The 27,806-nt window shown below is 63.8% G+C and overlaps 1 protein-coding gene across 2 annotated transcripts; it reads left to right on the top strand.

The window, feature by feature from the left end:
- The first annotated feature begins 1,233 nt into the window (after nt 1-1,233).
- On the top strand, nt 1,234-27,795 carry ITGB4 (integrin subunit beta 4). Of its 2 annotated transcripts, XM_054593289.1 has the most exons (40): nt 1,234-1,302; nt 4,405-4,493; nt 5,694-5,776; nt 5,975-6,076; nt 6,225-6,429; nt 6,833-6,929; nt 7,102-7,273; nt 8,201-8,464; nt 8,827-8,916; nt 9,178-9,297; nt 9,707-9,871; nt 10,058-10,134; nt 10,661-10,863; nt 12,680-12,783; nt 12,890-12,988; nt 13,147-13,276; nt 13,775-13,897; nt 13,992-14,098; nt 14,848-14,881; nt 15,053-15,244; nt 15,509-15,612; nt 15,873-15,931; nt 16,023-16,046; nt 16,638-16,786; nt 16,884-17,063; nt 17,734-17,882; nt 19,932-20,136; nt 20,977-21,134; nt 21,515-21,695; nt 21,811-21,948; nt 22,583-22,765; nt 22,854-22,985; nt 24,827-25,063; nt 25,212-25,370; nt 25,786-25,935; nt 26,470-26,658; nt 26,738-26,893; nt 26,975-27,139; nt 27,224-27,328; nt 27,444-27,795. In XM_054593289.1, the coding sequence occupies exons 2-40, from the start codon at nt 4,415-4,417 to the stop codon at nt 27,581-27,583; spliced, it is 5,409 nt and encodes a 1,802-aa protein (XP_054449264.1). In that variant the 5' UTR covers nt 1,234-1,302; nt 4,405-4,414; the 3' UTR covers nt 27,584-27,795. The 2 variants fall into 2 exon arrangements, with proteins under 2 accessions (XP_054449264.1, XP_054449263.1); XM_054593288.1 differs by lacking the exon at nt 25,212-25,370 and having other exon boundaries at nt 27,444-27,794.
- Nucleotides 27,796-27,806: the final 11 nt, after the last annotated feature.

Raw genomic sequence — 27,806 nt, 5'->3', positions numbered from 1 at the left:
GTGTACCTCAGCACCCCGGGGTCCCCTGCACACCAGGAGCCAGCCTCCCGGAGAGCCTGGCCGCACGGAGCTGCTCTCAGAGACGACGGGGCAAAGTAGCTGAGTGGCCACCATGGCTCACGCAGTCTCAGTGAACAGCCCTCCACATCCTGTCCCAGCCGCGCCCAAGGTTGCGCTGAGACCGGCAGGGCACCTGTCGGTTACAGGGGAGAGGGGGAGCCCTGAGGCTCAGGGAAGCCACCGAGCTATCTCATTTGGTTCAACTGCCCCTTCATTGCGCGCCTGCTATGTGCCAGGCACTGTGCTAGGAGCTGGGATAAAAAGATGTGCTAGAGAGTGTCCATCCTCAGGGTTCACTGTCCGAGAGAGAAGAAAATCCCCCAAACAGATCATCTCAAACCAGTGTGGTGGCTTGAAGCTGCATGGTTTGGGCAGGGGGCTGCCGGCAATGGCGTGTTCAGTGGCACTGTTGGCAGGTGGGGCTAGAGAAATAGATCCCGTTGGGGTCCCGGAGCAACTTGAGAGGCTCCAGCAGGAACACACGTTTATCAGCAGCACTTGAGAGATTGCACGGGAAGGACTGCAGGGGTCAGATTTGTGAGCCAGCATGTCAAGAACAACTACAGCAATTCGAGTGTCCACTCCCTGCCGGGTGGGTGCTGGTCTCTGATGGTTGTTATTCACAATGTAAGGAGGGTTAAGTAGCTTGTCAGGGATTCGGTCCTTATTCTGATCGCGCTCTGGACATGCGTCGCGGTTGGGAGGGTGGGGAGCCGGCGGGACCCAGTGAATGGCCCTTTCTGGGCCCATCCCTTGCGCTGGCACGGCAGGGAGGGAGGTGGGGCGCGCAGCCGTTGCCGTCGGGCAGTGCGAAGGCTCAGGGCTCAGGGTCCGGAGAGCGGCGGACAGCGATCCGGGGAAGGGGCAAAGAGGCCACCCCTAGCTCAGGGCAGCCCGGCAACCGAGGCTGGAGCCGGGGGCGTGGAACCTCAGCGTCCGGGGCAGGACTGGAGCGGGAGGGGGTGGCTCCTCCCTCGCCCCGCCGCCACCGTCTGTCGGGTGGCTGGGCCGGGCCCCGCGGGAGCCGCAGCCCTTTCCGGGGGGCGGGCCCCGCTCCTGCCCCGACAGGTGCGCACGGCGTGCAGGAATGCGGCCGGCCTGACTCACCAGCGCCTCCTTCCTACCTGCCGCCGCCCCATAAAGCGGTCCCTCCCCTCCCTCCCGCCCGCCCTCCGGACAGTCCGGCTCTCCGCACGCCTGCCGCCGAGCCGCTGAGCGGAACCCAGCGCGGGGAGTCCGGAGGTAGGTACGGCCTCCGACCCCGCGGGCGCGGGGGCACGGGGGCACGGGGGCACGGGTGCAGGGCGGGAAGGCAGTCGGGGGTCACGGGGCCCCAGGGTTGGGGGCCCATTCTGGGACCTGAGAGGGAGAAGGGAGTGCCCGCCCCAGCCTGGGCCGCTGTGCAGGGGAGTGGGTTGGGAGGGCCGGCTGGTTGGCTTTTGTTTCCCAGTTCTTCCCCTCCAGACGCTGGCCCCCTCTGCCCATGCTGCCCAGGGCAGGTGCCAAGCCTGCCAGGGTGTGCTCAGGGGGCCGCCAGACCAGAGGAACAGCGGGGCTGCAGAAGCCCCTTGGCCATCAGACCTCTGACTAGAGGAAGGCGGCGGGGAGAGGGGCCTGGGTGCGGGGCGGGTGTGCAGAAGTGGGCAGAAACCAGCGGGCCTGCTGGGCTGGGCTCCTCCCCGGTTTGCAAAGAAGGTGGAAGAAAAGACCCGTAGGAGAGGCAACGGCCCTCCCTGTGCGCTGGGCAGGGCCTGTGGGGTACGCACCGTCCCGCAGGAGTCTGGGAAGTCCCTGACTCTCCTCTTATTTATTTTTAAGATTTTACTTATCTGTAGAGAAAGGGGAATGGAGGGAAAGAGAGAAGGAGAAAAACAGGGATCGGTTTCCTCTTGCATGCCCCCAACTGAGAACCTGGCCTACAATCCCAGGCGTGTGTCCGGGGGTCCGGGAGTCGAACCCTCAATCTTTTGGTTTGTGGGACAACGCCCAGCCCCCTGAGCCACGCCAGCCAGGGCCCCTGACTCTCCCCTGAGCTGAGCACACGCCTGCCCTCCCCACAAAGTCGGCTCAGGACACCCTCCTTCCAGGAAGCTCTCCAGACCTCATCCAACAGCTGTGGGGGCTGGGCCCACCACTGTAACCTCCCACAGTGCCCCCATCCCACCTGCTTGGCACCGGGTGGCCCTCGGCTATGGTCCTAGGTGGCTTCCTAAGGCAATGACTGGGCTCCTCCTTCTCCCCTTATAGCTGTGCCATACCCTGAGCCTGAGGCTTGGGTACAAGTGGCACAGTTGTTGCTGCTCCCAGCAGAGCTGGAGGTGAAGGCTGAGGGGAAAGATGGCACTTGTGGGACAGCAGGGAAGGGGGTGCCTATCCCTTTGACCCTGATTTCCATGGAGGGGCCAGGAAAGGAGAAAGCGGGAGGGGCGGAGCTGTGGGGGTAGGTGCATTGTGTGCCGAGCTGGTCCCAGGGGGTGGGGGGAGGGTGGGTGTGGTGAGAGCGCTGAGCCTCCGCCCCCGTGGGTGTCAGGGTGTCCACGCACCCACGCGTCCCTGTGTGCGACGGTCTGGGTGTGCTGCAATGTGGCACTCTTCAGGGTGGCCGTGGCACACTCCTGGGATCTGGCTGGTACCTGAAGAGGCCCAGCAGCCCGGTGGCCAGGATGGCGCTCCGCCCAGCTTGCCAAAGCCCTGTCTTCTAAAAAGCCCCCCATCCTAACTTTTATACGAAACCTCATTGTTTTTATTACTAAGAACCACTTTAAAAACTTTACGAACACAAGTTGAGACCAAGAAAACACTCTTGAGTGCATAACCAGCCTCCCACCTGCTGTTTCATAGCCTCTGAGCTAACCTGGGGGCTAAACGGGGTTCCCGCCGAGGCTCCCAGCCACTGGCTGCTGGGCGGGGAGGCCCAGCCCCCTGTGCCTTGTCTCCTCACCTGGGAAATGGGGACCCTGCAGCGTCCCTCGCTGGGCTCCTGGGCAGATTAAAGAGCAGCCAGGCACAGGAAGTGTTGGCCCCATGCCCGCTGTATGCCCAGCCCATGGGCACGGCAGTGTAATTAAGAGCCTGCTGGGCCCTCTAGTGCCCGAACCTGCCTGCGTAACGGAGCCCCAGGGCGGCCAAGTCCACAGCCTGTGTTGTGTGGCCTGTGGGTGTGGTGCCTGTGCCCCATGGCCGCAGGAAACTCATTTCCCCAAGGAGCCCCGCTTCGGCCGACCCTGGGCTCCCTTACCCAGCTGGCTCCGCCTCTGGAGGTGTCAGAACTGCCAGTGGCCCCCTGGGGGCTGCACGCTTTGGAGGAAGAACGGCAATGCCTTCCTGCCCCCTCCCCCACGGCTTTCCCAGCACCGTGGAGGCCTCAGCCCTCCAGAGGCTGCCCTGCCCCACAAGCCTGGGACTGAGGCAGGACCCAAGGAGTTGGGGCAATGGGCATGGCGCGGTCTGAGGCCACCGGGGACTGGAGGCCAGGCCAACTCTTGCCCCTGGCCCTGCAGGCCTGGCGACCCCAGCCAGCCCTTCTGTTTCCAAGGCAGCAGACTGCCCTCCTCCTAAAAGGCCTCCGCGGTGCCAGGGCCGCCGACGGGTCCAGACGGGGCTCCTGGTGGCTGGCACAGTGCATGTATGTGTATGGAGGTGCAGGTTGGGGCAATCTGGCTCTGGGCCACCTTTGGAAAGGGCGGACGACTCAGAGGTCTTGAAAACTCTAGTGTGGGGCAGGCAGAGGCAGGTGTAGGGCACGGAGCCCCACCTCTGACAGGACGGGCAGCCCCCGAGGGACCCATCCCAGGGAGGGCAGGGAGCCGCCTCTTCCCCGCCGAACGCCTCAGACACCCGGAGGGGCCCTCTCCTCCTGACTGCACATCCTCAACAGAGGACAAGTGGGCCAGGACAGAGAGGGGCAGCAAGGTAGAGCTGGGCCCTCAAGAGGTGGCCCCTTATTAGGGGGCCCCACCCCTGACCCAGGCCCACTGGGGTCTGAAAGGCAAAGTCAGAGGCAGCTCTGGCCTCGATGACCCAGCGCAGAGACCTGGCGCCCGGACGAGCTCAGAGCCCAGAGTCTCAAAGGCAGGGGGTGGGGGCGTCCCTGTGCAGCAGCTGGGCTGCAGGGCATCTGGCCAGTGCAGGGATGGCAAGGAAGGGGGCGGCCGAAAAGAGGGGTCAAGGACCCCGGGCCCTGCCCCTCCCAGGCCGGGCGGCCTGAGACGTCACACTGAAGCTCCCAGCACCTCCGGGTCCGCACCTGTGCAATGGGAATGGCGGTGCCCGCCCTGCCGAGCGCCCAGGGGGCCCAGGGAGCGGGTGGCTCGGACACCGTTGTGAATTGTTGCTGTTGTGCAGGAGGAAGAGGATGGCAGGGCCGCGCCCCAGCCCATGGGCCAGGATGCTGCTGGCAGCCTTGCTGAGCGCCAGCTTCTCCGGGGACATGGGTGAGTCCAGCGCCCCCTGCTGCACCCCTCTGCGGGGGGAGGGGGCACCCCTTCCAGGCACTGCCCTTGTGTGGAGGCCTCTCAGGGGGTGTCTTGCCCAGACACTCACCCAGCCGGTCAACAAACCGACCGCTGCACACAGCAAGGGCTGAGGAGCTGTGAGCCCAAGCCGTGCGGTTTGAGAACACGCGGGGTGGGGGAGGCCTGGTTGGAAAGGGAGAGGAGCTGCCCACTCAGAGGCTGGAGGCCCTCGCAGGATGTGCTGAGGTCTTGAATTCCAAGAGAGGCCGGTGACTCATCCCCTGCTCTCCGAGAGCCAGCGCTGGCTGGAGCCGGCCCCTACCCGTGAAACCTGAAATTGGGCCTGTGGGGGAGCCGTGCTGATAAGGCGAAGCCGTGGGCGGGGCAGCGGAGACTCGCTTGCACCAGCTACCATCAGGGCTTCCCTGCCCCCAGGCCCATTGTTTGTTTTGTTTTTAAATTTGCTTTTAGAGAGAGAGGAAGCAGGGAAGGGAGGGAGAAAAGAAACATCAAGGTGTGGCTGTCTCTCATGCGCCCCCTACTGGGGCCCTGGCCCACCACCCAGGCATGTGCCCTGACTGGGAACCAAACCAGCGAACCTTCGGTTTGCAGGCTGGCACTCAACCCACTGAGCCACACCAGCCAGGGAACCTGATCCATCGTTAAACATTGACAACATGCCGTTGTTACCTGGGACCCAGGAGACACCCCGTGTGCACTAGATGCGCACAGTAGACCCTTACATGGTTTTAACTGAACAGAACCGAGGGAAACCCCGGGAGTTTTACTTCATCCATTTATTAATGACCTACCGTGTGCCAGGCCTTGGGCCAGGCGGTGGGGACACAGCAATAAATAAGATAAACACAGTCCCCTTTGTCCTGGAGGAGTGGGCGAGGGAGATGGCCAGGGTGTCCCCGCCAGCAAATGGGCCTGCCCGTCTGTGTCAGCCCCTGCTGCCCTTCCCTCTGGAGGTGAGTGGAAGATGCCAGGCTTGAGCCCCAGTGCCGCCCGTTTCTAGCCAAGCCACCTGGGCAGAGCGCAGTTCGCTGGCTATAGCCTCCGTTCCTCCCCTGAGAGCTGGGGAGAGACGCCCGCCTTGCAAGTGCGGCTGCAGGCGGGCGGGCCTGGTGTTGGCGAGGCTGGCTCAGTGGCCTGCCTGCCTGTCCTCCCACCCAGCCAACCGCTGCAAGAAGGCCCAGGTGAGAAGCTGCACCGAGTGCATCCGAGTGGACAAGAGCTGCGCCTACTGCACCGACGAGGTGAGCTGCCACCCACCGCCGCCTCTGCGCTGGGGGCCCCTCCTGGCCGCCCCGCCCCAGCCGCATCCTCAGCCCAGCCTCCTGCCAGGCATGGGTGGCAGAGCAGGCAAGGGGCAGGCCACTCAGGGGAAACAAAGCCAGGGTGGGAACAGCCTGAGGACAGGCCCTGTGCCCCCTGACTCTATCTCCTCCGGGCAGACGTTCCTTGAGCGGCGCTGCAACACCCAGGCAGAGCTGCTGGCCGCGGGCTGCCGGCTGGAGAGCGTGGTGGTCATGGAGAGCAGCTTCGAGATCACAGAGGTGCCCGGAGCGGGGGTCGGGGGCTGGGACCTCCATGCTCAAGGCTGGCTGTGTGTGGGGGTCTCCTCTGTCCCCGGCTGGACAGAGGGGCTCCCCGTCAGCTCTGTGGAGTGCCCTCCAGCCAGCTGTCCCCCTCCCCTGGTTGCAGGAGACCGAGATCGACACCACCCTGCATCGCAGCCAGGTGTCCCCTCAGGCACTGCGGGTCCGCCTACGGCCCGGCGAGGAGCAGCAGTTCGAGCTGAAGGTGTTTGAGCCGCTGGAGAGCCCCGTGGACCTGTACATCCTTATGGACTTCTCCAACTCCATGTCGGACGATCTGAACAACCTCAAACAGATGGGAGAGCACCTGGGTACAGCAGGGCCCGCGTGGAGGCCGGGGACGCGGGGGACAGGCTGGCGGCCTCGCCCAGCTAGCGGGCTACAGGCTCAGGAGGCCAGGGCCCAGGACAGCTGCACCCACCCTGCAAGGAAGCACAGGGCATCGGAACTGCACCCAGAGCTCCCTGTCTTCTCAGGGGAGTGTCGCAGAGTTTGGGGCTCCAGAGAAGGCCGCCTTCTCCAATGCGCTCGATGCGGGAGGCTGGTCCTCTGAGTCCCATTTCCCTCATCTGCAAATGGGGACAAGGGCTATTGGGAGCACGCAAAGTGTCCCTGGAAGTCACCTCCCTCTTCTTCCCGAGCAGCCCCAGCTCCCTGTGTTGATGTGGGGGTGCCGGGGCTCAGCTGCCCTCTCTTTCTCCTGTTGGTGTCCAGCCGCGGTCCTAAGGAGCCTCACCAGAGACTACACGATTGGATTTGGCAAGTTTGTGGACAAAGTCAGCGTCCCCCAGACGGACATGAGGCCGGAGAAGTGAGTGACCGAGTGGGCCGGGGTCCTGGCCAAGCACTCTGCCTGCTCCCCACCCAGGGGCTTCCACGCCTTTCGGGTGAAAGGAGCAAAGGGGGCAGCTCCCCAGAGAAGGTGGGCGCGGGAGAACGTGGGGTCCCCTTTCCCTGACTCTGTCCCCCCCACCTCTGCCCAGGCTGAAGGAGCCCTGGCCCAACAGCGACCCCCCCTTCTCCTTCAAGAATGTCATCAGACTGACCCAAGATGTGGATGAGTTTCGGAATAAACTTCAGGGAGAGCGGATCTCAGGCAACCTGGATGCCCCCGAAGGTGGCTTTGATGCCATCCTGCAGACGGCCGTGTGCACAGTGAGTGCCTGGGGTGGGTGCTGCCGGTCGAGGAGGGGGCCGCTTCTCTACAAGGGCTGGGCTGCCCGCTGGCCTGCTCTGGGGCCAGGCAACGCTCCCAACCCCGCAATCCCCATCTGGATTTAGATGTGTCGGGAGCCACGGTCCCTCAGCCTGATCGGTCACAGCCTGCTTTTGCATTGGCCAGCGAGGCAGACAGGAGTCCTGGCGTTCTGGAATCTTCCATGACTTGAGGCCAGCCTCCCACCCAATCTCCTCGCTAATGCCAGCTGTCAACTGGGCGGGGCAGCTGAAGAAGGCACTTCGTTTTATGTGCACGTCAATTTATTTTCCATTTTGAAAAGAGCACACGCTTATTACAGACAGTTCGGCAAAACAAAGAACAGAAATTGCCCGTGACCTCTGCATCATCAGACAGGCAGCCACTGATGTCCCGCCAGCACACTTTGTTCCCTCTGCCTCATTTTAGAGGGCTGGAATCTGCATGTTTCTAACGGAAACTTGCTTTTTTTTTCCTTTTTACTTGATGCACTTTCTCTTTTCGTAATGCATTTTCCCACATCGTCCCTCACGTTGTCTAACAAGGTGCCGGGCGCTGCCGTACCCGCTTTAACCAGCTTTTTTCATTATTTAACGTTGCACGGGGACATTTTCCTCTGCAGCTGAGATATTCTCGAGGGTGGCCCACGACCTTGGGGGTCAGCCGGACGAACCTGGTTCAGACCGTGCGTGGTGCCCACTGGGTGCACACACCTGTGCCCACTTCCTCTTCCCTGTCACCGGTTTCTGCTTCCCACGTCGCCCTGGTCACACGTGTCATTCGTGACAGTGGCAGCTGTTTGTCCCATGGCCTCTGTCGTGCGCGGCGCCGCAGCGAATGTCCTCAGCAGGCAGCCTGCTGGACGGGCACCCTCTTGCTCTCCCCAGAAGGACATCGGCTGGCGCCCGGACAGCACCCACCTGCTGGTGTTCTCCACCGAGTCGGCCTTCCACTACGAAGCCGACGGCGCCAACGTGCTGGCGGGCATCCTGCAGCGAAACGACGAGGAGTGCCACCTGGACGCCACGGGCACCTACACCCACTACAAGAGGCAGGACTACCCGTCCGTGCCCACGCTGGTGCGCCTGTTGGGCAAGCACAACATCATCCCCATCTTCGCCGTCACCAACTACTCCTACAGCTACTACGAGGTGCGTGGGTGGTGGGCGGCCTGGGACCTCACTGGGCGAGGCGGGGGCGGGGTGGGCGTCTGTGAAACTCCTCAGACGTCCCTCGTCCGCCCTTCATGCCCTCTCCCTCCCTCCCCTAGACTGTCAGAACCTCCAGGCTGTGCCCTGGTGGGACTGGGAGGGCGTGTGCCCATCCCCCAACCCAGCTCCCAGGCAGGCGGGGGCTAAGAGGGCAGATTCTGAAATACACCAGCAGATTCCAGGCCTCAGCCACCCCGTCTGCAACGGCAGGGGCGGGGGTGGGGGGCCTCGGGCTGTGGCCTGGATTCCCCGAGAAGACCCCCGTCAAGGCTGAGCCCTGGGTCTGGCGTTCTCCCCTGCAGAAGCTGCACACGTACTTCCCCGTGTCCTCCCTGGGCGTGCTGCAGGAAGACTCGTCCAACATCGTGGAGCTTCTGCGGCAGGCCTTCGACGTGAGCGGCAGGGCCGGCTCAGGCCCGAGCCTTTTCAGGGCAGGGCCGGGGGAGGCGGAGGGGCAGAGCATGTCGCCAGGCTGAGCTGAGAAACAGGAAGGGCCCCAGGGAGCCCACTGAGGCCTGGCCCCAGGCTCCTGCGGGCTCTGCCACCTTGACCCGCACCACCCAGCCATCCACGCAGGCGGGGGTAGGGCACAGCCAGGCGCGAGTAGGGGAGCCCAGGCGCCCCCAGACCACTGACCACTGGCCCTCCTTTAGAACATTCGCTCCAACCTGGACATCCGGGCCCTGGACATCCCCCGCGGCCTGCGGACGGAGGTCACTAGTAAGATCCCGAAGACGAAGTCTGGCTCCTTCCACATCCAGCGAGGAGAAGTGGTACGTTCCGGGGGGCCCCAGGGCAGGGAGGACAGGCACAGTAGCCTGTGAGGGTGGTCAGCCCGGGCGGAGGTCAAGAGCATGGCCTCCAGCGTCAGACAGGCCTGGGCGTGAAGGCCGGAGCTCAGCCCCTTTGAGGAGCCGGGCACCGTCCCAGGCTTGTCCGTAATTTCGTCTGTATGGCGGGATCAGTCTGCGTGCAGCTCAGAGGGCGGCTCGGATGAGCGAACGGGCCGAAGGAGGCTCTTCTTACTGTCGTTGCTGTTGCTATGTCACTGTGCCCGGAAGGAGCACGTTTTCGGCCCTGAGGAGGAGCGGGCAGGGAGCGGGCTGCCTCGGGCGCCCCTGCTCCCCAGCCCCGCCCCGCCGTCCAGCGGGCCTGCCTCTGCTGACAGGGGGGTCCCTGCAGGGCACCTACCACGTTCAGCTCCGGGCCATCGAGGACGTGAATGGGATGCATGTGTGCCAGCTGCCAGAAAATGACAAGAAGGGCCACATCCACCTGAAGCCTTCCTTCTCTGATGGCCTCAGGATGGACGCAGAAATCATCTGTGACGTGTGCGCCTGTGAGCTGGTACGGCGGTCATGGCCCCCAGGGAGGGAGGAAGGAGCTGAGCCAACCGCCCCAAGCCCCGAGTGGGGAAGCAGGGCCTCCTGTGGCCACATCACCCTGTAAGGGGCGCCCCGGGGGGCAGAGGCCGCAGACGCCTCGGTGGCCTTGGCCCCCTCCTCCCATACACCCCACCATGTTCTCACCTAGCAAAAAGAGGTGGCGTCGCCTTACTGCAGCGGCAACGGAGACTTCATGTGCGGACACTGTGTGTGCTACGAGGGCTGGTGAGTGGGGTCGCGCAGGATGCGAGCGGGCCCGACCCTGGGGGCACCGCGCGGGCCTGGCTGGGAGGGGGCACACCCAGCGGCTACGTGGGTCCAGTTCAGAGCACTTTGAAATGCATGGGTGTATCAGGAAAGACATGCAAGAATCAGGACAGTGGTGGCCGTCAGGACAGGGGGCTGGGTACTGGAGGACGGGCACGGGCGGAAGATGGACTTTTCACTCCGTGCCTTCTGTGCCATTAGTATCCTGAGCCATGTGCACACAGGACTTGATCAGAAATGAGCTCATAAATGAAGGGCAGTAGGTCTTTTACGGGTTCAAATCATTGAACAGGTCTTTGATGAGGAAGGGACCTGGTGGGGGGTGGTCTCAGGGGACTGAGGTTTGAGTCGGTGCAGCCACGGCTGTCAGGGCGACGTGGACCCGCCCGGCCCTCTCTAGGGCCCTGGCTCGCACCTGTACGAGGGGACAGCAGAGGCCCGGCTGTGGCCCAGGCCGCGGGGAACAGACCGGCTCCTCCCCCAGGAGCGGCAGTACCTGCAGCTGCTCCACAGGCTCCCTGAGCGACACGCAGCCCTGCCTGCGGGAGGGAGAGAACAAGACGTGCTCCGGGCACGGCGAGTGCCAGTGCGGCCGCTGCGTGTGCTATGGGGACGGCCGCTACGAGGGCCACTTCTGCGAGTTTGACAACTTCCAGTGTCCACGCACCTCCGGGGTCCTCTGCAACGGTGAGCTCAATAGCCGCGGTGGCCAGAGCTGGTGGCCTGGGGGCCCAGCCCCTGCCCTGCCTACTGGCTGGTCTTCAATCCAGACCCCGGCTGGGAGTCAGAACCCCGAGTCCTGGCCCAGGCCCCCTCCAGTCTCCCTGAGCGCCTCCCAACCTGGACCACTGTCCCCTCCGCAAGCTTGACACCCAGGGCCAGTGCGACGTTCCCCTTGTGGTTAAGACCCCGACCCCGCTGCGGTCCTGCGGCCCTGCAGTCTGTGCCTCCCTTGCTTCTCTACTCTCTCACCTCATTATGATGGGGACCACCCAGCCCTACCTGCGATATCCTGAGCCGAGTACATGCAGTACTTGATCGCACGGTACACGGCATGGCGACCTTTCCTCTCTCAGAAGGTGCCACATGGCCAGCAGGCACGGCCTGGAGCTCTGCCTCCCATAGAGCCACACAGGGCCTACCACGGTGTGGCCAAGGTCACGGGCACATAGTCCGGCCAAACCTTCGGAGCTGGTTGGGTCCCAGAATCCAGGCAGGTGCCCCATGGAAGGACTAAATGGGTGAATGAAGGGGGATGAGTGAAAATCCAACTCACCAAATACTTATTAAGCCCAAATGTATGCTTGCCACTGGGGGGTCAAACCCCTGCTTTTCTACCCTTTTGTCTGCTGTTCTTGCTCTGCCCATCCCAGCGTGCGCTCAGAGAAATGAAAGGGGAGCCCAGGGCGCCTGGCAAAGGCAGGGCTGGGAGATGGGCGGGTGGGGGCGGGGGACGCTGCTGGGGAAGGAGGCGAGGCCGGAGCGCAAGGGGCTTGGCTTCCGGTCCAAGGCACGTCCAGGTCTGGTCTAGTCCAAATGTTTCCTTAAACACCCAGGAAATAAATGTTCTTCCGCTTCGGGAGCCGTATGGTCTCTGTCCCAGCTAAGCTCTGCCACTGCAGCAGAGAGCAGCGACGGGGAGCATGTCAAATGAGGGCAGCGGCGTTCCGGGAAAACTTTTGCCAAAACAGCTATTGAGGCGGATTGACCTGCAGGCCGTAGTCAATCAGTCCTTATTCTAGTCTAAGGATATTGGACTTTGTCCTTTGGGCAAGAGAGAGTCATTTGAGGTTTTGATTTCATTTTATGGCTATCTGTACATTAACCTCGTATCCAGATACCTTGCTAAAGTCACTTATGAAATCTAATAATTTATCTATACATACTTCCTCATATTTTATGACATGTTCCTGATACTTGCAAGTAATGACAGTTTTATGTCCTACTTTCCAGTACTGTATTTTTTTTTTCTTTTTCTTACCTCGTTGCATTGGCCAAGACTCATAGATGGTCTTTTTGGTCTTTTTTTCTAAGATTTTGTTTATTTGTTTTAGAGAGAGAGGAAGGGAGAAAGAGAGGGAAAGAAACATCAATATATGGCTACCTCTTGCACGCCCCCTACTGGGGACCTGGCCTGCAACCCAGGCATGTGCCCTGACTAGGAATCGAACCTGCAACCTTGTGGTTCGCAGGCCGGCACTCAATCTACTGAGCCACGCCAGCCAGCGCTCATTAGAGGTTCTTAAGCAGGGGAGCCACACAATTGGGCTTGTGTTTTGGGACGGTCGCTCTAGCTGCAGAGTGGAAAGTGGGAGGTGGGATGAGGAGGTGGACGGAGGAAAGGAGATTCCAGGAAAGCGAGGAAGGGAGGCACTAGCCCTGGCTGCAGACGTCCTCGCCCTCAAGGCTTGGCTCCCACAGGCCTTGCCCCCCGCGCCCCACAGTGCGGCAGCCGGGACTGCAGGTGGGAATGGGCTCTCCTCTCCCTCCCCTCCCTCTGCAGACCGGGGGCGCTGCTCCATGGGCCAGTGTGTGTGTGAGCCTGGCTGGACGGGCCCGGGCTGCGACTGTCCTCTCAGCAATGCCACCTGCATCGACAGCAATGGGGTAGGCCTGGGCACGAGGCAGGCAGAGGGGGCCCGGCGGGGACCACCCACCCTCTCAGGCAGGGATGGGGGTGCAGCTGGCTCACTGGCGCCCCCTCTCACCTCAGGGCATCTGTAACGGGCGCGGCCACTGCGAGTGCGGCCGCTGCCACTGCAACCAGCAGTCCGTCTACACAGACAGCATCTGCGAGATCAACTACTCGGCGGTGAGGCCAGGGTCTCTGGGTGCGGGCGTGGGGACCCCGGGCACAGGGCAGGCTGGACAGGAGGGGCCAAGCCTGGTGCCACAGGAGCGGCACAAAGGTGTGAGGTCGCGGGAGGGGGCCCACCCAACACACTGCCCTCGGCCCCTCCTCCCCACCAGGTCCGGCTGGGGCTCTGCGAGGACCTGCGGTCCTGCGTGCAGTGCCAGGCCTGGGGCACCGGCGAGAAGAAGGGGCGCATGTGCGAGGATTGCCGCTTCAAGGTCAAGATGGTGGACGAGCTTAAGAAAGGTACGAGGCAGGGGCCGAGGATCGGGGGCGCTGAGAGCCCAGGCAAGGGGACGCTCAGGGGGGTCGGAGGTGTCCCCTATCTGGGCGGGGCGCTAGGCCTGGACAGGGGGCTCGTGTCTGAATTGAAGCTACACAGACAGGGGTGGCAGGCCTGGGAGGGGCCCACAGACCCGGGTTGAGGGCGCAGCTGATTGGGGCCCACAGAGCCTGGGAGGCCGTGGGGCAAGTGGCCGGGCGGGGCCTGAGCACAGCAGGGGGCCACAGCAGGCCAGGCGGCACTCAGCCTCTTCACCTGTGGGTCAGACACATTTTCTGGACGCCCAGCTCCCCGGCGATGCTCGGGGTGGGGAGGGGGGGACACCGATTTGCAGACTCTGGTGTTCCTGGTCAGGGCAGGGCCCGGTCTCCCTGCAGGAGGACTTGCGCCCTGCCCTGGGTGGGCGGGGCGGGCCCTGGGCCCCTGGGGCAGGGCGCCCTGCTGACTGTCTGGGGGTGCAGCGGAGGAGGTGGTGGAGTACTGCTCCTTCCGGGACGAGGATGACGACTGCAACTACAGCTACACCGTGGAGGGTGATGGCAGCCCCGGGCCCAACAGCACCGTCCTGGTGCACAAGAAGAAGGGTGAGCCAGCAGCCGGCGGCCCGAGGGGGGTGGCCCATCAGGCCCAGGCGGGAGGGAGCACACTCTCCTCCTCCTCCTCTTCCTCTCTCCCCAGACTGCCCTCCCAGATCCTTCTGGTGGCTCATCCCCCTGCTCATCTTCCTTCTCCTGCTCCTGGCACTGCTGCTGCTGCTCTGCTGGAAGTACTGTGCCTGCTGCAAGGTAACAGCCCCCCCCGGGGTCCCCACAGGGGCCCCCATCCCTCCAGGGCCCTCGCAGGTAGCAGAGGCTGGGCGAACCGACGCATTCCGCGCAGCTCTAGTGCCCTCCGCACCCCAGCCCCTCGCCTCTGCCGCCTCGGCAGCTGGGCTCCTGGGAGCGCCTGCCCTGGGGGCCGCCACGTGTGACAGCCTGGGAGCCCACAGGGAAGGAAGGGCCCTGCTCCCCAGGAGCTGCCAGTCTCGTAGGGGAGGACAGGCAGGAGATAGCCAAGCACGGAGGACGGCACAGCACGGGAGGCTGAGTCGTAGGCGTGGAGGCAGCACTGCAGCGGCCTCCGGTGCTGTGGGGTGTTAGTGTGTGTCACGGCGCAAGAGCCCTGTGGCCAGACACAGTCAGCCTCTCAGGACTTCTCAGAGCCTTTGGCCTACTTGTAAGCGCAGTGACTCTATAAGTTGGGGTGGGGCATGACCTCAGGGCTTCCCAAAGGGGGTTGATCATAGAACCTTTACAGGGGACCTTGCAAGACCAGGGTCGCGTGGCACAAACTTTGGGAACCCTCTGCCCCGTCACCCTCCGTGCCGCCCTGCGCGCCCCCCATCTAGGTCCCTGCAACTGCGTGGGTACCCTGGTATCTGGTTGGGGGTAGGCACAGTGGCCCCTCGGAACCATTGCTGTGGGGAGGGGTGGCTGGAGGGTTTTGCCTGGGCTGGGCAGCTGTCCCGGCCCTCATCCCCACCCCTGTCCCCTAGGCCTGCCTGGCGCTTCTCCCGTGCTGCAACCGAGGTAGGAGTGGGCCCGGCATCGGCGGGGGCGGGGGGCTCTGGCCACTGTGTGCCCGGCTGGGGCGGAGGGGGGGCGGAGCCAGGGCCGAGGAGGGGGGCCCTGGGTCCCACCTCAAGGGCCGTGGCTGTGAGCACCTGCGGAGGGGCCTCATGTTGCAAACCCTGTCCCGAGGTCACATGGTGGGCTTCAAGGAAGACCACTACATGCTGCGCGAGAACCTGATGGCCTCGGACCACCTGGACACGCCCATGCTGCGCAGCGGGAACTTCAAGGGGATTGACAGGGTGCGCTGGAAGGTCACCAACAACGTGCAGCGGCCTGGCTTTGCCACCCACACCGCCAGCACCAACCCCACGGAGCTGGGTGAGGGCCGGGGCTGGGTGCTGCAGTCCCGGCGGCGCCCCGGACGCGTCCCCTGCTGCTGCCGGGTCTGGGATCCCGTCGTTTCTGTTTTCTCCGGGTGCTGGGTGCAGGCACAGGCCTGGCGACTCTCTCCCCTTCGCAATGGAGCCACGGGCCTCAGGCCCCAGCCAGCTGGGGGCCCCTTCCTAGCGTGGGCCCTGAAGGGGGCATCTGTGGGGCCCGCCACGCAGGAGGCTAAAGACCCCCATCCCTGCCTGCCCCTAGTGCCCTACGGTCTGTCCCTGCGCCTCGCCCGCCTTTGCACCGAGAACCTGCTGAAGCCAGAAACTCGGGAGTGTGACCAGCTGCGTCAGGAGGTGGAGGAGAACGTAAGGCGGTCCACCTCCCCAGGCGTGGGCGTGGGCCAGGGGGCGGGAGAGCCGCGGGGCACAGCCGTGGAACCTGGAGTTCTCCGGGTAGGGATGAAGGACTTCCTTGGATGTGTTCCTGGTGTGGGCTCACCATGGGATCCCCTTGAATGTTCCTTGAGGGCACGAGGCCAGCCCTGGGAGGTCCCCTGGGCCTGAGAGGCTCTGTGTAGAGAGGCCTGCCCAGGGCCCCAGCCTCACGGCCCTCCCTTGCCTGGCAGCTGAACGAGGTGTACAGACAGATCCCCGGCTCACACAAGCTCCAGCAGACGAAGTTCCGGTGGGTCCTCGGAGCCCAGGGTTGGCGGCGGGGGTGGAGGGAGCTGCCCCAGGGGCCTTGTGGCTCACGGTCCCCGCTTTGTCTCCCACAGGCAGCAGCCCAACGCCGGGAAGAAGTGAGTTGAAGACATGGCGGGACAGCCCCAACCGCAGCTGCCTGCCCTGTCCACCCCACCCCGGCCCTGTTCCCACCCCGTAGGAAGGGAAGGCCGTCCCTGTTGGTCATGGGTTAGGACCTTCATTCAGGAAACACTGATGGGAAGCCCTCACGATGAGCCAGCCTCGTGCAAATGGGCAGGCCACAGGGAACCAAAGGGACCACCCAGGACCAGGGTGGCCCCGTGCCAGCCAAGGCTAAGAGAGGCCAAGTCACTTGCCCAAGGTTACCTGGCTATTAAGAAATGGGGCCAGGATTTGAGCCCAGGCTTCAGCGCCTACACCCTGAGCATCTCCGCTGCCCTGCATCTCCTGGGTGGGAATAGCCCCGTGTCACAGACGAGGCCGCTGAGGCCAGAGGCCCCGCGGCTTGGCTGAGACTGCAGGGTGAGCTGGTGGGGCCAGCTTGAGCTTCTGTGACTGTCCAGTCCTGAAGAACATGCACCCTTTTTGCTGCCCCATATCTTGTCCCTTGATGGGGAGAGGACAGGCAGGAGGCGTGCACAGGGACAAGAGCCAGCCTGACGCCTTCCCACCTGCCCCTCCTGCAGGCAGGACCACACCATCGTGGACACGGTGCTGATGGCGCCCCGCTCAGCCAAGCAGTCCCTGCTGAAGCTGACGGAGAAGCACGTGGCCCAGGGGGCCTTCCATGAGCTCAAGGTGGCCCCCGGTTACTACACCCTCACTGCGGACCAGGGTACGGGCAGGCGGGCTCCCCCAGCAGCTCGCTCTCGCCGCCCAGCCCGGTGTGGCTGCTGCCCCACGTCTGACCGTACCCACCCCCCTGCCCCCAGATGCCCGGGGCATGGTGGAGTTCCAGGAGGGCGTGGAGCTTGTGGACGTCCGGGTGCCCCTCTTCATCCGGCCCGAGGACGACGAGCAGAAGCAGCTGATGCTGGAGGCCATCAACGTGCCCGTGGGCACTGCCACCCTCGGCCGTCGCCTGGTAAACATCACCATCATCAAGGAGCAAGGTCGGTCAGGGAGTGGGGAGCCTGGGGCAGAAAGGGGGCCTGTGGCCCCGTGCATGTGAGTGGAAGGGAGGCCTGGCTGTGTGGCCCAGCAGGTCACTGAACCTCTGTGAGCCTTGGTTTCACCGTCTGCAAAATGGGCTGCAGGCTCTTGCGGGGCGTGTGTCTGGACAGCTTGGCGTGGAGCTTGCGTCACAGTCGCAGGGTGCTGGGTCCTCCTGGTGCCAACCCGCATCCCTCCCCTGTTCTCTCCCTTATGGCCTTTGCCTGAGGGAGGTGAACGGGCCTCCCCAGGCTGCCAGGACCCCGGAGCAGGGAGGGACGGGGCTTTGTTCTGCCCAAGCCGCCCTGGGGCTGGGCCAGGCTTTGCCCCACCGACAGCCAAGCCGCCTTCCCCGCTGCTCCGCAGACTCAGGGCCTCGTCCGGGGTTGTGCCCCCACCTGGCCTCCTTTCTCAGCCCTGCCCCGTCCAGGGTGTCTGTTGGACGCTGTCCCAGCCCCCTCAACTGTTTCTGGAAAAATTTTCTATCCCCTTCCTCTGTCCTCCCCAGAGAGTGGTGGGGTTGGGGGTGACAGGCAGATCCGGGGTCTGGACTTGGCTGGGCCGGAGGGAGGGCGGGAGTTGAGAAGGAATGGAGGCGAGGACCCTCTGATTGTCCTGGGCCCCTTGCAGCCACCGGGACAGTGTCCTTTGAGCAGTCTGAGTACTTGGTCAGTGGTGGGGAGCCAGTGGCCCGCATTCCCGTCGTCCGGCGCATCCTGGACAACGGCAAGTCCCAGGTCACCTACCGCACACAGGACAACACGGCGCAGGGCAACCGGGTAAGGCTCCGATGCGGCGTTGAGGGCACATCCCAGGGGCCAGGTGGGAGCAGGACACAGCAGCTGCCTGGGTCCCTGGGTGCTGGGCGTGGCCCTGGCTGGCCTCCCAAGGACATGCCCACCCGCTCCTGCAACCTTGCAGCTGGGGCATCTTACTCACCGAAAGTGCCGGTGGCGCTCTGCCAGAGACGGAAGCCAGGGGCGTGTCCAGACCATTCATGTCCCCTTTCCAACAAACCCTTCGTAGAGAAATAGACTCCCCGTCTGCCCCAGGCCAGGGGCTTTGGGCTTCTGGAAGTGAGGGCACAGCCCTCCCGTCCCTGGGCAGACCTCCCAAGCGCTGTCACTGCCCAGCAGGCCCTTCCGAGACCAAGCCTCAAGAGCAGCCCTTCAGGGCAGTCTGTGACACGTGTGGTTCGCGTCCCCTTGATCCCTGGGCCCTTGTGTCAGGGAGTAGCCAAATCCAGGTGGGAGACGTGCTTGGTTGGCTTACAGATTTGTTTTTCTGAGTTAATTACCAACATTTAAAAACTAAAAATATTTCAATCAAAAATCAAGTCAAAAAGCAGTAAAATCCAGTTTTACCGGGCCCATAGGCCCATTCAGCAAAGGCAGGGGCCAGCAGCCAGCCACCCCCGAATCTTCTTTTCATTGGTGGGAACAGTTTTTATTACGGATTCAATGCTCCTGTTGGAAATTCCAAAGAAAAATTTGTATGTCCAGAAATTCACTGAATAGGCTGTAATATACAACAGATTCTGGCTATCCTGTTACACTTTTGTAAAAAAAAGCTTTGGTATTTAACAACTTTTTAAAAGCATTTGTATTATTTCCTAACTTTTTATTTTGAAAAACATCAAACCTACTGAAAAATGGAAAAACTAATAAAATTAGCACATATCTACTCTTTACATAGGTCCACCAGTTGTTAACATTTCTCTGTAGATCTAGGTACACGTGAATGATACAGGTACAGATATGTCTGTAGTTCTGTATCCCTATATCTACGGCTGCAGAGAGACAGGAAGAGAAAGTTGTCCGCTTAGTTCTATTTGTTGAATTCTTCAAAGCTGCAGACTCCACGTAGACCCTACACGCTTCCGCAGGCACCTGCTAAGAACAAGGTCATTCTGCAGAACTACAACGTAATGACCGAACTTAAGCAACTCCGCCTTATACTAGTGCCCGATGATTAGCCTGTATTCAGCCCTCCCTGTGTTCACCTGTTCCCGTTTGTCCTTGGTTGCTTTTTCCCCGGTCCAGGAACCAATGGTCTGGCATTGCGGTTTGCTGCCATGTGACTTTAGGCTCCTTTAAGCTAGAGCAATTCCCCAGCTTCGCCTTTCGCGATCTTGACATTTTTGAAGTCCTGCTTCCCCCAGCCCACGTCAATTGTCTTGCAGGTGACTCCTGCTTTTTTTACACTTGCGGTATCAATTTCTGGGTTTTCTAGCATTTGAATTTACCTGGTGCGCACAGTGGGCCCGACTAGCTGTGCTTGGAACTGAAATATTGGTTTGGGGCGCCACCTAGTGGTCTCATGTGAGGGTTACAGCCCCCCATTTCAGCTGATTGTGTACCTGTGAGACACACATGAAAACCCTGGGGTATTGAAGGTAGAGAGTCGGGACTGATGCAAGCACCCCACTTACGAGGAAGGACCTGGGGGCTGGCAGGATCCTAGATCTCAGAGCCACAGTGCTGAGGACCTGAAAACCCCAGCTCTCCCAGGGCGAGAGCCTGCCTCTGTGGGCCTCTCCAGGTCTGCCACGCACCTCCGTCTGCCTGTCTGGCTCCACCACAACTACCTGTGCGAACTGGGGCGTGCCTCTGTGCCTCTGGGAGCTTCTGCTCCTCATCTGTAAAACGGGACAATACTCTCTCCTGGACGCTGCTGCGTTTGTATTGTTTGTAAAGGGACGCTGAGGAGGTGCCATATACACCTGAGCCGTTTTGTGTCCGTGTGGGATAGTCCATCTGCGATGGTCTTCAGAATCTGTGAGGGCAGGGTGGCACGCGAGGCCCGGTCTGACCCCTCCCCTCTCCCAGGACTACGTCCCCACGGAGGGCGAGCTGCTGTTCCAGCCGGGGGAGACCTGGAAGGAGCTGCAGGTGAAGCTCCTGGAGCTGCAGGAGATGGACGCGCTCCTGCGGGGCCGCCAGGTCCGCCGCTTCCACGTCCAACTCAGCAACCCCAAGTTCGGGGCCCGCCTGGGCCAGCCCCACACAGCCACTGTCATCATCGGGGACCGAGGTGGGCACAGCCTGGGCCCAGCTGAAGCAGGAGCGGGGGGCGGGACGGGGGGACACCTGGGGCCTCTCCACAAAAGCTGCCAGTCCCGGCGAGTAAAAATACAGGACCGCCCGTGGACCCCCGTTAAAGGCCCACGCAGATAAGGTTTGCAGCGCAAGCACGTCGCACGCAGTATCTGGGATGTTGAGTTGACATTCCGATTCATCCAGGCGTCCTGCACTTTATCCGACACCCCTACTCTCACCCACAAAGGCTGGGGTCGTGTGGCCACCGGCCTGCTGTGAGCGCCGAGGATCTCACCCTTGGCCGGCTGAGCTCTTTGACTTCTGCCTTGGTTTCAGTTAAAATGCAGCTATTCCCAGTAGGGGAGGGGTGAAACGGTCAGTTCTGATGGGTCCTTAGCCTCCAGTCTGTGTGCGCACCCCCGGAGGAGGCTTGTGGGGAAAATGGGAGAGGAGGGGGGACTGCTGGGAGGAGGGCCGGGGTGGGGAGAGGAGGAGCAGATGTCCTCATGTGGAGCATTCCCTTAGCTGCTAAGGGAAAACACGGGGCAGACGACCTCCCTCCTCCTCCTCATTCCCCCCAGACCCTCCTGGGTTCCCCCCGGTGCTTGGCAGCCCGCCCCCTGCAGCACCGGAGCGGGGGGGCGGGGGTTGGGGGGGTGGGGGGAAGGCCGCTCGCAGAGACTGGGCCGGGCACGTGCCGGTTGACTGTAGCTGGCTGTTTCACTGGGCCTCCTGCGCCCCCTGGTGGCGAGAGCGGGTTCCGCCCTCCGCCCACCCCTACCCCAAAGACGGGCTCTCTGAGCTGGCTGCCGGGCCCTGTGTTCACCCGCTGCAGATGACCTGGAGCAGAACTTCAAGGGCCAGACCCTGTCAAGACTCCCAGGCCCTCACAGTGACCTGGGTGCCCCACAGAACCCCAATGCCAAAGCTGCTGGGTCCCGGAAGATCCACTTCAACTGGCTGCCGCCTTCTGGCACACCAACAGGGTACAGGGTAAGATGCGGGCTGGAGGGAGATGCTGAGGCCTGGCAACCACTGAGGAGGTGGCTTCCGATGGCCAGAGGACCATGAGGGAGAGCAGAGGGCGCGCTTGGCCCCTTGGAGGAGCCTGAGGGGAAGCAGGGGGATACCTGTCTTTGCCCGGGGAGTTTTTCAGACCTTTGGCCTCCCTTCTGGAATGGGGCCCCTCCCCCCACCGGGGAGACACCCGCTCTGCCCCAGCCGTGCGGCGTGGACCTGCCAGGTCACTCAGCCCCTCCTGAGCCCTGGTGTCTCATCTGCGCCGAGGGGACAGTAGGGCAGGAAGTCAGTGGCGGGGCGAGCGGCTCTGGCACTCTCCGTTCCCCACTGACCAGCCCCTCCCCTGGGAGCAGGTGAAGTACTGGATCCAGGGCGACTCGGAGGCCGAGGCCCACCTGCTGGACAGTAAGGTGCCCTCAGTGGAGCTCACCAACTTGTACCCGTACTGCGACTACGAGATGAAAGTGTGCGCCTACGGGGCGCAGGGCGAGGGCCCCTACAGCTCCCTGGTGTCCTGCCGCACCCACCAGGAAGGTGAGGCCTCGCGTGGCCATCCGCCCATCCCGGACACCCCGAGGCCTGCGTGCCCAGCCCTGCCCTCCCTCCGCCACTGACGGCTCTCTTCCTGTCCCCCCCCCCGCCCCCCTAGTGCCCAGTGAGCCGGGACGTCTGGCTTTCAACGTCGTCTCCTCCACTGTGACCCAGCTGAGCTGGGCTGAGCCAGCCGAGACCAACGGCGAGATCACGGCCTATGAGGTCTGCTACGGCCTGGTCAATGAGGATAACCGTAAGGACTGGGCCCCACCTCCTGCCCCCAGGGGTGGCAGCCAAGCAGGGGAAGCCAGCAAAGATCAGGAGGGAGCCACGTTGCCCTGCTCAGTGGACGAGCCCGGACGCCTTGTTGTCTGAGGCCTTGTTAGGCTTGGGGTCAAGTTTAGGTCAGGGTGCGTTCCCAGGCCAGGCCCAGAGGCTTCAGGGCTGGAGGGGATGGAAGGCCTGAGGTTGTACATGTGTGTGGGGGGTGGTCACAGGCAGGGGTGCCTTCCCACACAGGTAACCAGAGTGCCTCATGTTTACACTGTTCTCTTAAGGCCAAAGTAGAGTTGCCAGATTTAGCAAATAAAAACAGAGGACACCCTGAATTTCAGAGTTTCAGGTGATGGTGGGGCCAACTTGAGTCTGGTCCTGACTCTGCCACTTTACTTAGTGATGAGCCCTCTGGCAAGTTGGTGACACTTCTCTAAACCGGTCACGCCTGGTTCTCAGGGCTCCGCTTGCGCACGGCGGGAGTTCGGCAGCTGCTCGCTCGCCGCCTCGCTCCCTGAGCCTCCTGGGTGCCATTCAGGTCCTGCTTGTCAGAGGCAGGGCCGGGTCCAGGCTGGAAGCTGGATGGCCCCTCTGAAGCGCTCTCCCTTCCCCAGGACCCATCGGGCCCATGAAGAAGGTGCTGGTGGACAGCCCCAAGAAGCGGATGCTGCTCATCGAGAACCTGAGGGAGTCGCAGCCGTACCGCTACACGGTGAAGGCGCGCAACGGGGCCGGCTGGGGGCCCGAGCGCGAGGCCATCATCAACCTGGCCACCCAGCCCAAGCGGCCCATGTCCAGTGAGTGGCGGGCGGGGAGGCATGGGGTTAGACGGGGGCACAGGAGGCCAAGGTAGGGGCCCTGGCTCACCCTCTCCCTCCCCCACAGTCCCCATCATCCCTGACATCCCCATTGTGGACGCCCAGAGTGGGGGCGACTACGAAAGCTTCCTCATGTACAGCGATGACGTTCTACGCTCCCCGGCCGGCAGCCAGAGGCCCAGTGTCTCTGATGACACAGGTGAGAAGGCTGGGACCCCTGGGAGTAAGGTGGGGGTCCTGCATCGAAAGGGTGGGGCTTTCACTGGTGTCCAGAAGACAGAGGGTCCAGTGACTACTGGGCATGAAGGTCAAAACGCAAAACGGCCGCCACAGGCCCAGACAAATATCTGCCGAGCCAATACTTTGGCAGGCACAGAGGGGACAAAGCTGGCGTGGCACATGCTCAGTCGCGCGCATGTCTGTGCGTGAGGAAAGAGAGACAGACATGTGCTGGGGGGCAGACACTCACAGGCTCATGCAAGTGTGCACAAGCTCATGCCCGTGGCGCTGAGTGGAGACGCAGCTTTGCTACCGAAAGGCTCACGAGCTGTGTCACGGAGGCAGGACGCTCAGGGCGGGCTAAGTGGGAGAAGGAGGACACGGCCCAGGCCCCAGGGCAGCGCCTCGCCCTGTCCCCCTCCTGCCTCCGGGACGCCCTGCCCGCAGTGGCGCAGAGCCCTCGGCTGGCGCTCCCCGCTACTCAGCTCTGGCCTCTGGCTCCACTGTGGGACTTCAGATGAGTCCCTTACCCTCCCCGGGCCTCAGTTTTCTGATCTGTAAAGTGAGACGCCAGTCGCATGACGCCAGGGGGGGAAAACCTCCGGGATCTCTCTACTTCCACCCGGGCCTGTGCCTCGGGCCCCAGTGAGCACAGCCTGGCCTGTCGGGGCTGAGCTCGGGCTTGAGGAGCCTGAGCCTGAGGGCCCTGAGAGGTCTCATGGTCTGGGGTAAGGAGAGGCTGGTATGACTCAGGTGGCCCAGCTCAGCTGCTACGGACCTTGCCTGTGAACATGTCCCTGGGAGGCTGGCCAGGGGCAGATCGCTGCCTCCACTGATACAGAAAACTGAGGCCCGGAGCAGGGAGCCCTCTCAGCTGGCGACAAAGCCAGGGCTACCCTGGCCTCCGTGCTGGTCCAAGGGCTGTTCCTCACCAGCTGCCACCCGGGCTGCACTGATCGCTTGGAGGGCTCTTCCGCGCTCGGGCCACGGTCCCGCCTGTCGCCCGACTCCGGGTCCCAGCAGCGCACCCCTTCCGCCCCCACCTGGATCCCAAAGAGCCCGAGGACCGCTCACGTCGCGGCGCCGCCGCCCCCCGCGCCGCCGGGCTCACCCCGCAGCCTCCCGCGCCCACCGGCGGTGCCAACGCGCCCTTCGTTGTTCCCAAGGCGGCGGCTGGAAGTTCGAGCCCCTACTCGGGGAGGAGCTGGACCTGCGGCGCGTCACGTGGCGGCTGCCCCCGGAGCTCATCCCGCGCCTGTCGGCCAGCAGCGGGCGCTCCTCCGACGCCGCCGAGCCGCCCCGCGGGCCCCCGGAGGACGGCGCCGAAGGGGGCGCGGGGGCAGCAGTGGGGGAGGGCGGCGGCTTGGCCCGCGGCGCCACGCCAGGGCCCCCCGGAGGTGACCGGCCCTGCTGGGCGTGCCCCGACCCCGCACCCATCTAGGCTCACCGGTTTGCTGCCTCAGGGACCCAGCCTGAGCTCGCTGTGGCCGGGCTGCGCAGTCAGGCCCCTGCCCTCCCAGGGGCTGAACACTGGCATGGAGGCAGATCCTCAGAGCCAAAGGACCCCCAGGGCAGGCGCTTGGGCTGTCCCCCAAGCGGGGCTGACCTTGCGTAGTGGCATCCCGCCTGGCCGGAGGATGCGGGTTGCAGAAGCCTCTGTGGCCCCTGGCACTCCTCCAGGGACCTGGGCCTCTGTCCCTCGTAGGCCAAGGGGGCCGGTTGTATTTATGCCAAGGCCTCTGGAGGGTAGGTAACCCCGGAATTCCCAGGGCCCCAAGGTCTGGTGCTGGCCTGTCCCAGTGACCCTGTTCTCCCCCGCAGATCACCTGGTGAACGGGCGGATGGACTTTGCCTTCCCGGGCAGTGCCAACTCCCTGCACAGGATGACCATGGCCAACGCCGCCTACGGCACCCACCTGAGCCCGCAGCTGTCGCATCGGATGCTGAGCACGTCCTCCACCCTCACGAGAGACTACCACTCGCTGACCCGCACGGAGCACTCTGGCACTGGCACGCTGCCCAGAGACTACTCCACCCTGACCTCCCTCTCCTCGCACAGTGAGCGCCCGCCCCGCCCTGCATCTCCTGCCGGCCCCCCTCTCTTGCAGCTGCTGGGGCCCGGGCTGCTGCCCACCCCCCCACACACACATCCTCCAGCACACCCACACACCTCCCGCCCCCTCACGCCTGTTTTGTCCCACCCTAGGCCTCCCTCCCATCTGGGAAGACGGGAGGAGCAGGCTTCCGCTGTCCTGGACCTTGGGGTCCTGGAGTCGGGCTCAGAGGAAGGGGGCGCCCCCCTCCAGGGACTCGCCAGACTCTATAATCCTGGCCGGGCAGCCAGCAGCGCCCTCCTGGGGCCCAGGTAGTACAGGGCGGCCATCCAGTGTCTCAGCTGTCCTGCTCCATCTGTCATCCACGGCCACTGCAGTCACCACCCATGACCACCACCTCCCCTCCATTCCATCCACATCAGCGCTGGTGCCGGCTAACACGCTCTGCTTTCCCGGGGTGCTGGGCGGGGGCGGGGGGCCGCGCCAGCTACGGCCTGGGTCCCTGGCCGACTCCCAGTGCCTGCCCTCTCCCGGCACAGGCAGGGCCCATGCCCACTCTGAGGCCTTGTGGGAGGTGCTGGGTGGCCTGGACAGGGTGTCGCAGGGGGAGCGAGCCGCCCCGCCAGCCATCAGCACAGAGGCCGCCGCTGCGGGAGGTCAGCGGCCGAACTAGGGCTCCGGCCCTGGGACCCCCGACCCGGGCCGACTGTGGCCTCCTGTCTCCAGGCTCCCGCTTGGCTGCCGGTGTGCCCAACACGCCCACTCGCCTGGTGTTCTCAGCCCTGGGGCCCACGTCTCTGAAAGTGAGCTGGCAGGAGCCGCAGTGTGAGCAGGCGCTGCAGGGCTACAGCGTGGAGTACCAGCTGCTGAACGGCGGTGAGACATGGCTGCGGGCGAGCTGTGGGGACACGGCCCCCCGCTGCGACCCCCGGGGACACCTGGCTGTGGCAGGAACCCCTAGAGCACGCAAGGCCCCCAGCCCGCCGTCCTGAGAGGGCCTCACTGCAATGCCACCGCCCGGCATTGCCTCCTGCCTCGCAGTCCTCATCCACCCCCAGGGACACTCTGCTACTCCCCGTGCAAGGTTTTGCCTAACGAGGCCTCGTCAGCCTTGAGACCCAGGGCCTCTGCTGGCCTGGGAGATGCCTTTGCAGGAACTGAAAGCGGCACTTCCCTGGGCAGACACACTCACAGCAGCGTGACCCGGGCCCATCAACAGCCAGAGGGTCGGTGGGATGTCAGACCCCACTTGTCCGGTGTGCAGCGCGCAGCCGGGACGGCCGTACCACATGGGGCGGACCTCCGACCACGGCTCGCCTGGGTGGGCGATGCCCAGGTCTTTGGCGGAAGCCTAGGGAAGGACCGGCCCAGGGAAGGAATAAAGCAGCTCCCATGCCCCCACCCCTCCAGGCGAGCTGCATCGGCTCAACATCCCCAACCCCACCCAGACGTCCGTGGTGGTGGAAGACCTTCTGCCCAACCACTCCTACGTGTTCCGCGTGAGGGCCCAGAGCCAGGACGGCTGGGGCCCGGAGCGCGAGGGCGTCATCACCATCGAGTCCCAGGTGCACCCTCAGAGCCCACTCTGCCCCCTGCCAGGTGAGTCGCCTCCCCCGCCCCCTGGCTGCCCCGCCTCCCACCCCCCCACCTGCTTACCCTCTCCCTCTGCCGCCCCCAGGCTCCGCCTTCACTCTGAGCACGCCCAGCGCCCCAGGCCCGCTGGTGTTCACCGCCCTGAGCCCAGATTCCCTGCAGCTGAGCTGGGAGCGGCCCCGCAGGCCTGATGGCGACATCCTGGGCTACCTGGTGACCTGCGAGATGGCCCACGGAGGAGGTGCTGCCCGCCCCAGGGTTGGGCGGCCACAGGAAGGGTGGCGAGGGAGCCACCGAGGCTAAAGGCGTCTTCCCTGCGCAGAGCCAGCCACCACGTTCCTGGTGGACGGCGACAGCCCCGAGAGCAGGCTGACGGTACCCGGCCTCAGCGAGAACGTGCCCTACAAGTTCAAGGTGCAGGCCAAGACCACCCAAGGCTTTGGGCCAGAGCGCGAGGGGATCATCACCATCGAGTCCCAGGATGGAGGTAGGGCACCCATCCCTGTCATCGCCCTTTCTCTGGCCATACCTTCTTGCCCCGCCACCTGAGTGGCTCTTCCGCCCTCCCCAGGCCCCTTCCCACAGCTGGGAGGCCACGCCGGGCTCTACCAGCACCCACTGGCCGGCGAGTACAGCAGCATCACCCACACCAGCACCACCGAGCCCTTTCTCCTGGGTGAGCTGCCGGGTGGGGGCTCCTGGATCCCCTGAGGGGGTGGGGGGGGCGCAGCACTAACCGGGGAAGAGGGCAAGGACCTAGACAGGGTCCTTGAACACCTCTTGCCCCATAGATGGACTAGTCCTGGGGCCCCAGCGCCTGGAAGCAAGTGGCTCCCTCACCCGGCACGTGACCCAGGAGTTTGTGAGCCGCACGCTGACCACCAGTGGGACCCTCAGCACCCAGGTGGACCAACAGTTCTTCCAGACCTGAGCTCCCACCCCCACCTGGCTGTTCTAGAACCCGGGCCCCCGCTGCCCTCTCCCCTCACCTCAGCTACACCGTTCTTGGACCCCTGGCGGCCCCACCCACCTGCATGTTGATCGCCGGCCCGTGCCTCTGGGGGTAGATGTCCTCTGGGAAGCAGGAAGGGGACCTTTCGGCTGCCCCCACCCACCCCACCCAAGCACGTTTGTAACCAAAGAGCTGGGACCAG

The sequence above is a fragment of the Pteronotus mesoamericanus genome, unplaced genomic scaffold, assembly GCF_021234165.1.
Source record: "Pteronotus mesoamericanus isolate MK-2021 breed Mesoamerican mustached bat unplaced genomic scaffold, CSHL_Meso_final scaffold_408, whole genome shotgun sequence".
Taxonomy (NCBI): Eukaryota; Metazoa; Chordata; class Mammalia; order Chiroptera; family Mormoopidae; genus Pteronotus; species Pteronotus mesoamericanus.
This window is presented reverse-complemented; position numbering and strand designations above follow the sequence as displayed.

Coding starts and splice junctions, on each gene's coding strand:
- ITGB4 (XM_054593289.1), top strand. CDS start 4,415: ATGGCAGGGCCGCGCCCCAGCCCATGGGCCAGGATGCTGCTGGCAGCC. Junction 6,430..6,832: donor ACAGATGGGAGAGCACCTGG/GTACAGCAGGGC, acceptor GTTGGTGTCCAG/CCGCGGTCCTAAGGAGCCTC. Junction 25,064..25,211: donor GACCTCCCTCTCCTCGCACA/GTGAGCGCCCGC, acceptor GTCCCACCCTAG/GCCTCCCTCCCATCTGGGAA.